This window comes from Coregonus clupeaformis, chromosome 16, assembly GCF_020615455.1.
Source record: "Coregonus clupeaformis isolate EN_2021a chromosome 16, ASM2061545v1, whole genome shotgun sequence".
NCBI classification, from domain to species: Eukaryota; Metazoa; Chordata; class Actinopteri; order Salmoniformes; family Salmonidae; genus Coregonus; species Coregonus clupeaformis.
Window position 1 is genome coordinate 35,822,393 of NC_059207.1, and position 11,650 is coordinate 35,834,042.

At 40.8% G+C, this 11,650-nt stretch overlaps 1 protein-coding gene across 1 annotated transcript; it reads right to left on the reverse strand.

Annotated features, from left to right (window-relative positions):
• Window positions 1-734: 734 nt before the first annotated feature.
• LOC121584816 (leucine-rich repeat LGI family member 3-like) lies at window positions 735-11,092 on the reverse strand. Its single transcript, XM_041900955.2, has 9 exons — window positions 10,656-11,092; window positions 9,116-9,187; window positions 5,996-6,067; window positions 4,337-4,408; window positions 4,143-4,214; window positions 3,754-3,923; window positions 3,493-3,657; window positions 3,223-3,313; window positions 735-2,610 (listed from the first exon to the last, which is right to left on the reverse strand). Exons 1-9 carry the CDS (start codon window positions 10,862-10,864, stop codon window positions 1,881-1,883), a joined length of 1,653 nt encoding a protein of 550 aa, XP_041756889.1. The 5' UTR covers window positions 10,865-11,092; the 3' UTR covers window positions 735-1,880.
• Between the last annotated feature and the right edge of the window lie 558 nt (window positions 11,093-11,650).

Consider the following 11,650-nt stretch of genomic DNA (forward strand, 5'->3'; position numbering starts at 1 on the left):
TCACTGTACACAGAGGGCTAATATCAACATGATGCATTCATTTCTCTTGGCTCAAAGTAGAGGAAAGATTGACTGCGTCACTTCTTGTTTGTATGAGAAATATTACTTTGTTGAAAATAAAGAATTGTCTGTACAATCAAATAACATACAGTTCTGACAGACATACTTACCCCACCAGACATACCACCAGGGGTCTCTTCACAGTCCCCAAGTCCAAAACAAATTAAAGGCAACGAACAGTATTGTATAGAGACATGGAACTCCCTTCCATCTAAAATTACCCAAGCAAACAGCAAAATTAGCTTTAAAAAACAAATACATCACTGCACAAGGCCTCTCCCCTATCTGACCTAAATATAACTTGTATGTAAACTGATGTACTGTATGTATGCAAGCATGAAATTGATAGATGTGTCTGAATGTGGGCCTATAGTATAGGTCTCAGTTTTCTTCGTTTTTTGTCAGTATAGCACTTTTCTATATTCTTATTTTAAATGTACTTCTGTCATTGAGCTGTTCTTGTCTTTTATTGTTCTGTATAATGTCATGTTTTATGTTTTGTGTGCAACCCAGGAAGAGTAGCTGCTGCTTTTGCAACAGCTAATGGGATCCTAATAAAATAACTAAATACAAATAAAGAGTAATACTTTTCTCCATACAAATGCAGTAAAGGCCAATCACAGATAGTGAAAATGAAATTATATAATGGTCTTTAAAGTAAATAAATAAATTACTGATGTTGAAATGTATTTATTGCAAGTGTTTTACAATAGATGCATGGATACATTACATACAGTGTAAAGCTACATACAATGCATATATGAGAATAACATAAAATGTCTGGAGACAAGCTACAGTATCAGTTATGTAGATTCAAAGTGCACAGTGATTTGGCCAGCATTTCCATGTTGAAACATTCTCTAGGTAGGATAATCTTTGACAAAATGTGAATGTTTGGCAAATGCAGACATGAGGAGTTAAAGCCTGGATTTTAACTAATTCTAAATTCTTAGACATTCAAATTGGGAATCAACTTTTTGGGGGAATTGACTGCCCCAAATAGTAGAAGGCACAACATACAAAGTGTACACTATAGACAGTATATATATATATATATATGGTAATGACAGGAGCTTGATATAACCTTCCAGTTCTATTCAGTTACGACTAAAATGCAAATGTTAACCAAACATTTATTTAGGAAAATCTGTACATGTGTACGTGCATTGTAATTAAACAAAAATATATTGGTATCAATCATGATCAACAACATAGAGAGAAACGTATTAACACCTATTGCTATTATTACCTGTGAAGCATTATAACATTTATACAGAATCATTTTTATAAAAGATAATCTACTGTAAAGAGACCATTATGGCATGCAGATTACAGTAGATATTGCTTTGAACAAAATATCTTAACTATCATTTCATAGAATGTCCAACTCTATTTGATGTGAACAGTTATTTTCCTATATTGATATGCATGAACTAAAGGATTTTATAACATTCAATAGAAAACAGTTCAGTAGATGCACATGCTTTTCACATAATCTGAAGTTACTTATATTTGTATTTGTACTATATCTGCAATGGCACCTCCCATTATATTTCCCATATAGCAGAAATGAATAGTAGTACTAGTTAGTAGTGATGTTGCATAGTGATTTAACCTGTATTAATTATGGTGATATGTTCTGTTTTCATTTATTCAATCAGAGACATCAGAAGATATCATGCATTTCCTGTTGATTAGTACTCTCTTAACATTTTTTTTGCCAATCTAACAGGCATTTAGTTGCATGGCTTAGATGGCTTCTCCACAAGAACAGCACAAGCTAATGAATGGTCTCACACTGTAGATTCGGCTGGATTGGTCTATTTAGCACTGAGATCCACTATTAGGTGCTGGTAGGCTAGGGTGTTGCCTTTGAAGCTGGCTGCCAGCAGGATGTCTTTGTTGTCCACAGACACCAAGTTGAAGGCCCGGGGTGCTCTCATGTTGAGCTCCTGGAAGGGCTGGAAGAGCTGGGTGAGGTCATCCCACAGGTAAACTCGAGAGAAAGAGAAATCACTCCCTAGGAGGAGATACTGGCGGGGGCCCACAGTGAATGGATACACAGCCATGGAGCCACGTGAGGGCAGGGTCTGAATCTCAACATAGCGCTGCCCCTCCCAGCGGAGAATCTTGGAGTCACCAATGAAGCGTGTAAGGCAGAGGTAGAGAATGTTGCGCACCCAGAAATGCTTGACCATCTGAATGTCGAAAGTCTCAGTGATTTGGGAATGAAAGGCAAACTGGCGCAGGCTGCGGTTCCACTGGTAAACCACTGGGGGCTGGGAGGCACTGGAGAGAATGAGACGCTGCTTCCCCTCCACATCTAGGAACTCCACATGGGTGTCACGATGCCAGGGATGAAGGGATTGGTGAGAGTAGAAACCGTTGCTGTTCCAGCGGTATATGCTTGTAGAGCCTGCCTTGGAACTGTCTGCCACTGCAAAGTACCACTCATCATCCAGCTGGAAGGTCTCAACAAAGTTGGGTTTCCTCACACGTGTGGTGTCAATGTCCTGGATCTTCACAAATCGCTGTGGGTCCTCTTCCCACCTGAAAAGAAGGTGTCAATCAGGTCAGCCATCCCTAAATCATCATCATAAACATCTAATCTTAACACAGTTTTGGCACATTTCCAATGAGGATTTACCCCAGTGTTTTACCCAAAAGGTTCAGACTTTTCTGTTTCCATCTACGAAGGCCGGCACCCGTGTCTCACTGGGCCATGGCTCCGGCGGACCTGCTCTCACTTGGGGCCAAAGCAAGGCCACTGGTACATTTCAGCTGTCACTTACATATCAATGGATAACTGTGAACTTTAACACCTTCTCACAAAGCAACAGTCTTGAATGATGCAGAAGTTGTTGATTGTGCTCGTCACAACCCACTGGGCACACACTGGTTGAATCAATGCTGTTTCCACGTAATTTCAATGAAATTACGTTGAACCAACGTGGAATAGACGTTGAATTGACGTCTGTGCCCAGTGGGAAGTCTTAAGTGTCATACTCTGATGGAAACACAATTACACTAGAGCTACATTAACATAAAACACTAGTGACCCGCTGGTGTGGGGGTAAGTCTTAATGGAAAAGCACCAATGGCTATGAAAATTAACAAATCAATGACATTTTGCCTATGACAAAGAATTGGAATAAGTCTCACTTGTAGATGTGGGATCCTCCAAAAAGTTGAGCCACAACCATGTAAAGAGTGTTGTTTATCACCACAGGCTTGCAGTAGACAGCGGAGCGAGCTAGGAGAAACAAATATGCAGAAAGTAGCAGGTTTAGATGACTTCAGTCTCCTCTGTGTACTTAAAGATACAATGTAAAATCTCTTGGTCTATAATTAAGTGATAACAGTTGAATGCATTGGTTGTCTTGTGGCATGATTTGTTATATTTAAAAGGCATAAATCAAAGAAGAAACTTACATGTTATATTATGGTACCTCCGGAAGACCATTTCCACATGATCCCATACAAACAGTGTACAGAACCCTGTATCAGGCTGGGCGAAGGCCACAAACTGATTGTCATTGAATTCATAGGACTCCACTGACACAGACTGGAAAGGGAAAGTCTCATAAACTGCAAAGTCTACAGGGGAAGAGAGAGATGAGGATTATCAATCTATAAATTAATTGCCTTGCTGTCCTGTGAAATTAATTCATTTCAAAATGATTGGGGGCAAACCTGCGCTGATACAGTTGAAGTCTCGTGGGGTGAGATCATGGATTCTGCGGCCTTGGAACTCAAATGGGCTGGCACAGTAGATGGCAGGGACAGAGGTGTTGGTCTTCTCCATCCAGTCCACAAGCCACTTGATTTTACAATCACAGCGTAAAGAGTTACCCCGCAGGTCTCTGGGTAACATATAGAACAATAGAATGACATAGTTCTTAGAAAACTGTCTGTTGTAAGGATTCGTGGAAGCGCATTTTAAATTACAGTGCTGAATAAAGTTGTAATAACGTGGTAATAGTACGGTAATAACGTTTATAGTTACTCGTTTCGAAAACATATCACAAGATGAAACCTATGATAAGGCTACCATGTTCCCTTTCAAAGAGATGTGTACTTACAAGTCTGTCAAAATATCAAGATATTTGAAGAGTTCTCGTGGAAGGAACTGCATGTTATTATTTGACAGAGAACTACAAGAGACGGGAGAAAATAATTTGAAAGAAAATGTATAATGTCATAACATGTCCATGCAATGCATAAATAGTATTCTTCCATTGATATTTACAGAGAAAAGGTCAGAAGGTGTACTCACAGGTGAGTCAAGGATTTAAGCCCTCTGAAGGTATGCTTTGACAGGGCTTGGATGTCATTGTTCTCTATAAATCTGATGGGCATACAGAGAGACAGGATCACTCAATATACTATATCACACATAGATAGTAGACTTCTGAAGAAAGCAATCATGATAATCAAGATCAAGATTCTTATAATAAAAAACATGCCTTGTGGTAGAACTGGGGGTCATTTGCCAATATAATTAAATCAAGATCATTTTAATACATTGCCATGTATATCATGCACAGTACACAGCCTTCTTTTCCATATTCAGAGTGTGACATTTGTTTTATTGAACCTTTTCTCATAATTGTGTCTCTGTCTGTCCCTTATTTATTTATTTAATTCAAAAGCCTGTTACTAAGGGGAACATGTCCTGCAAACTTTGTGAGAGATTTCATTTAGCTGCCAGGGAATGCTTCCTGAATCTTAAGCAGCTATAATGGGAATGGACCTGGCTGCTGGCTGGACTGTCTGCAGTAAGAGCAGGACTAACCTTGAGGATAAGCCAAGTGGTAAAGAAGAGAGGGGGAGGGAATCTAGGGACAGCCATTCACTGGCTGTGGTGCAAAGTGTTCAAAACAACCATTAATCATCCGCTCACATTCTTCTAATGAAGGTAATGTAGCATGTGTACGTCTTGGGTATACTTAAAATCGAGAATTGACTTATAGGTAAAATTGCCCTGTCATCAGATAGTTAGTAGGGTGCTTCTACATGGGTTCAGGAATAGATATACATTTTGTCTGAGCCCTGTATCAAAGTTCAGCTGTTTGGACTTGGAACTGAGCCACTAAGAGACCAAAATAATGTTACTGTGCAAATGTTAACTATCGAACAGGTTGTCGATAAGCCAAATATTATTGTCTAAAGTTACTCAACATGCGAACATAGCTCTGTGAACTACCTCTACTACACAAATGACAACCACAATTCATCTCTACAAAACAATGCACACATGAGAATTTCTCATAATATCACCAACATACTCATTAGCAAAAGAGAGGGGCTATTTCTGTGCTATAAACATCTCCTTATTTTAGGATGATGAATCTATCATTTTAGATGATGGTCAAAGATGACTACAAGTGACAATTGACTACAGGTGCATTCTCTGTCTTCATTCTGGATATGTGAGGCATCCCAGGGCTTACACAGTGTGAGCTCAGCCAGCCTGCAGTCTGTCTCCCATTTGGAGCAGCATTGGATATGAAGATATGAGTTCATTAGCATTCACAGTGAGGAGCCACCTCAGGTAGAGCTGGCTGGGTGATGCAGAGCCTTGGGGCTGGGCTGCAGCCAGAGCCATACAATCACTTTATGGAGCCTAATGCATTGCTTACATGGAAAGCAGCAAATGTGATGGCATCAGCAACTTAATATTTCCTGATGGCCAACTTCCCGTCAATTAACAAAATGGCATGCTAAGCTTTATCAGGCCCCACAAAGGCAGGAAGACTAGTCTCTATAGTAGGAGGAGGATCAATATTCAATGTTACTTAAGCGATCCTTGTCTAGCTGAGGACTGGACACCATAGGCATCTTTCAATGTACCACTCACTACCTCATCCTTTGGATAGAATGTTTGTTGAGCATATATCTGTGGTTGAACAAGGGCACAAAGTGGGACACTTACAGGTACTGCAGGTGTGACAGACCTGCAAAGGCATCATCAGCCACCACAGTGAAGGTATTGGAGTTCAGAAGACTGCAGAAAGGGAGAGAAAGAGAGTTGTTTATAATACACTGGAATGAAATCTGTTTCACTTTCCATTTAAAACGTTTGACTTTCCACAATGTCCAGAAAAATACTGCTGGTGAGGTTAGAAGACATGTTAATCAATACCGGTACTGTAAATATGTATTTATTTACACTTGATTGCAAATGGACACAAGTAGCATACAAAGCATCAACTCCAGTAACAAATAAATCACTTGAATTAGTGTGGAGTGGACATAGGAAGAGCTATTCAATTTCAAGGCACCAATCAAGTATTCAATATACATAGTATGGGTCAGCTTTAATGTAAACTGAAACCACAAAATCTTAAAACACACACACTCCATTGAATCTGCATAGACAGATAAGCCATTGTTTAAATAGAAAAGAACTGAAGGGAGTCAGTCATTGGCGATGACACTGATACAGAGCCACTTTACTCTCACTACTGACATGTCACCACTGTTTTCAATAACAGTTTATTTCAAGAGAGATTTATAGTGATTGTATTGTCTAACAAAATGTTACTTCACAACTTGTATTTCTTATCTAATTACAGTGCCTTCAGAAAGTATTCACACCCCATATTTAGTGTTACAGCCTGAATAAAAAAAATATTTACTGATCTACACACAATAACCCATAATTTCAAAGTGGAATTTAGTTTGCAGATTTATTTTTTACAATTAATAAACAATGCAAAGCTGAAATGTCTTGAGTCGATAAGTATTCAACCCCTTTGTTATAGCAAGCCTAAATAAGTTCAGGAGTAAAAATGTGTTTAACAAATTACATAATAAGTTGCATGGACTCATTCCGTGTTCAATAATAGTGGTTAACATGATTTTTGAATGACTACCCATCTCTGTACCCCACACATACAATTATCTGTAAGGTCCCTCAATCGAGTAGTACATTTCAAGCACAGATTCAACCACAAAGACCAGGGAGGTTTTTCAATGCCTCGCAAAGAAGGGTACTGATTGGTAAAAAAGCAGACACTGAACATCCCTTTGGGCACGGTGAAGTTATTAATTCTGCTTTGGATGGACACCCAGTCACTACAAAGATACAGGCCACAGGAGGTTGGTGGCACCTTAATTGGGGAGGACGGGCTCCTGGTAATGGCTGGAGAGGGATAGGTGGAATGGTATCAAATACATCAAACACGTGGTTTCCATGTGTTTGATACCATTCCATTCGCTCCATTCCAGACATTAATATGAGCCGTCCTCCCCTCAGCAGCCTCCACTGATAAAAGCGTCATTCCTAAATCAGTTTCCAGAGAAGAAGGAAACTGCTCAGGGATTTCACCATAAGGCCAATTGTGATTTTAAAACCATGAGGCCAATTGTGAGTTTAATGGTTGTGATATGAGATCAACAACATTGAATAAAAATATTCCAAAACATGCATCCTGTTAGCAACAAGGCACTTAAGTAATACTGCAAAACATGTTGGAAAGAAATACACTTTTTGTCCTGAATACAAAGTGTTATGTTTGGGGTAAATCCAACACAACACATCACTGAGTACCACTCTTCGTATTTTCAAGCATGGTGGTGGTTGCATCATGTTTTGGGTATGCTTGTCATCGGCAAGGATTAAGGAGTTTTTTGGGGATTAAAATAAATGGAATACAGCTATAAGCACAGGCAAAATTCTAGAGAAAAACCTGCTTCAGTCTGCTTTCCAACAGACACTGGGAGATTAATTCCCCTTTCAGCAGGACAATAACCTAAAACACAAGGACAAATCTACACTGGAGTTGGTCTCCCGAGTGGCGCAATGGTCTAAGGCACTGCATCACAGTGCTAGCTGTGCCACTAGAGATCCTGGTTCGAATCCAGGCTCTGTCGTAGCCGGCCGCGACCGGGAGACCCATGGGGCGGCGCACAATTGGTCCAGTGTAGGGGAGGGAATGGCCGGCAGGGATGTAGCTCAGTTGGTAGAGCATGGTGTTTGCAACGCCAGGGTTGTGGGTTCGATTCCCACGGGGGGCCAGTATGAAAAAATAATAATGTATGCACTCACTAACTAAGTCGCTCTGGATAAGAGCGTCTGCTAAATGACTAAAATGTAAATGTAAAATGAGTTGCTTACCACGACGACATTGAATGTTCCTGAGTGGACTAGTTACAGTTTTGACTTAAATTGGCTTGAAAATCTATGGCAAGACTTGAAAATGGCTTTCTAGCAATGATTAACAATCAACTTGACAGAGCTTGAACAATAAAAAATATATATTTTACAAAGGTGTGCAAAGCTCTGAGACTTACCAAAAAGACTCACAGCTGTAATCGCCACAGAATGTGCTTCTCAAAGTATTCTACAAGATATTTCTCTATATAATTTTCAATAAATATGCTAACATTTCTATAAAAGTGTTTTCACTTTGTCATTGTGTGATATTGTGGGTCGATGGGTGAGAAAAAAAAATTGTTTAATCGATTTTGAATACAGGCTGTAACACAACAAAAGGTGGAGTAAGTCAAGGAGTATGAATACTTTCTGAAGGCACTGTATATGTTTAGACCTCCATTTACATTACATTTACATTTTAGTCATTTAGCAGACGCTCTTATCCAGAGCGACTTACAGTTAGTGAGTGCATACATTATTTTTCATACTGACCCCCCGTGGGAATCGAACCCACAACCCTGGCGTTGCAAACGCCATGCTCTACCAACTGAGCTACATCCCTGCCGGCCATTCCCTCCCCTACCCTGGACGACGCTGGGCCAATTGTGCGCCGCCCCATGGGTCTCCCGGTCGCGGCCAGCAACGACAGAGCCTGGATACGAACCAGGATCTCTAGTGGCACAGCTAGCACTGCGATGCAGTGCCTTAGACAACAGGCGAGATTGGTTTAGCTGAATGTTTGTTGTTGTATAGAAGATGGTGTTTTGGAGAGAACATGTTTAGCATTTTCATTGACCCAAGCCACAGAAGTTAAGTTGAGACTGTTTGCTCTAATTCCGCTACATCAGACAGGAAGGGAGAGGATAGGATGATGGGACATGCATGAATACTTACAGGAACTGCAGCAGGTGCAGGTGGGAGAAGGCTCCCTCTGGGATCGTAGTGAAGGCTGCATTCACCATTGTCCTGAGAAGTACAGACAATCAACTTATCATCATTCAGGCTCTATCAACTAACATTGAGTCAATGTCATCATGCTTATCATATAAAATCCAACCCCCATTGTGCAGAAGGGCTTGTTGTTCTATGCTAAAAGTGTATGTTGCCAGTCAGCCACATACGTTTTCGTGAAGTCTGATATATTCATGAGAATAACATGTTTCTAAGCATAGCTTTTGGTGAAATTTTTTTTCTGGTCACAGACATTTAGTTTTTGTACATTTGAAAGGGAGAAATAAGAATTGTTAGGGCCTGATGGATGTTGGTACTGCATCCCACCTAATCAATATGAGTGGACAGAGACTGCATGGGAATGTCCTCCCAAGTCCCCAGGCACAGTCAATCTATTGACAGAACTAAACATGCAGCATGGCATGTTTTACCAAGAGCTCATGTGGCTCAATCTGTCTTACTATTTGAACTTCAAGGAAGGCAAAATCTTTTGAAACTAGGACACAGTTTCTTTATTCACAGGTTCATGTATTCATCACTTTAAAACAAAGCTACCTCCACCTTGTAGTGCTTGTGCTCTTCAATTCTCCAAGCTCTTTAAATACAAGAACATGATGTTCAATTACAGAAAGATAATAAATTCAGTCAATATCGACCAAAATCAAAGTAAACAATATTCTCTTATAACTAAAATGTCACCATACTGAGTCCTATGCTACAGTATCTATCTATTACATTATTGTCGTTCCATTTACTGAGAGTGCGCACTGTTTATCTAACCTTTGTAAGGTTACTATCCCTTGGAGGACATGCATGTCTTTTGCTGTGAGATGTGAATCTATCGTAAGTGTCTCTCCCAGGAGGGCTAAGGCACGTCCCATTGCTCTACGTCTCATTTCTGCCAGCTCCCCCTGACTTCTGTCCAAGAATGAGGAGAGACTGAGGCACAGGGACACAAAGTGCCCACTTGTCATCTTTCATTAGCATGTCATAGCTGATCTATCCCTGTCCATCACAACACAGAGGCCATGGTGAACCTGCTCCTTTCTTTCTCGTAAGGTCTCTTTAAAATCAGACACACGTTCTTGAGGAGCACAAACACTATCTTGCTCTCTTGATAATGGCATTTTCATTAACCGTGGTATAACTGAAAAGGGTACAAAACAAATGATCAATGATTTTATAGAGTATAAGTATAAGCTTTTGGAAACCAGACACAGTAGAATATATTGTAAACCCCCAAATGATCTTGTATAAAAGTGTAGCCTAATGTTTGCCTAATGTCATGTCAACAGGCTAGTCCATGAGAGATTATGTCATCTGTAAAAACCATGCATGACATCACAGATCATCCATCTAGTAAGTATTTATGTACATTATCAACAGCTGGTTTTATCATTTTGGAATGAAATGCAAGGAATAGACCAACAAGCAGAGAGAGTATACAGGAACAGACACACAGAGTGATCAATGTTGTACTCACAGGGAGATGATCCCAGGGGGAAAGCTCTTGGGGATAGCCTTGGTATCCACACAGAAGGCACTGTCTTTGGTGCAGGAGCAGGTGACAGGACAGCGGGGGATTTTGGGGACCCTCTTGGCCCCTGTCTCCCCCACCAGGCAGAGAAGCAGACATAGGCCGGCCAAAAGCCTCAGCCATCCCGGGACCCTTCTCGATCCGGCATCCAGCATATTTCCTTTATGGATGGACAGGGACTAGTGACAAAGACTGCTGAACCTCAAGAAGTTGTGTTTTCTCTGGTTACCTTGTAGCAGCAGCAGCAGTAGTATTGATGATGCTGAGCTATCAAATGACTGTGAAGATTTGGAGAGCAGAGCAAAAGAGAGAGAGAGAAGCAGAGCCAGAGAGGGGGCATATTCACTGTGTGTGTGTGCTCAGCAGCTTCCCTGGATGTGTGTGTGTTCTCCCTAGAGCTGCGGTCAGAGCGCAGACTGCGGGAGCGAGGCTGCAATTCCCCACGTTAGGACCTGTACGCAGCGCCGCTGACTCTGAATTATTTACTATCTCACAGAAGCCTTAAAAATATGGCCAGGGAGGCAGCCAGGCAGGGGGAGGGGAGAGGAGGAACAAGGGCAGTGGCTGATGTCAGGCCTGGCAGGCTGGGAGGGAATGAAGGGTGAGGAGGCTCTGGCATCTTCACACTCTGCCGCAGACACTCACTGCCCGCTCTCTCTCGCAACTTGACAGTATACAGACACCAAAATCAGAAATAAGACTTTTGAAACAACACTTTATCAAGTTATATTTTTATGTGAAAGTGTATTTGTATTGTAAAACATGTACTGTATATCACATGAATCAGCAATTGCCAGTTTGTTCAGATTTCAGATGGAGGCAGTAACAACATTTTGCTTCTTACTTTTTATTTACACGTAGGCCAATGGTGTGCAGATCTGGATGATGCGTCGGAGCATAAACTACCCATATTAGAACCTATAGAATTCCATTGAATCCTT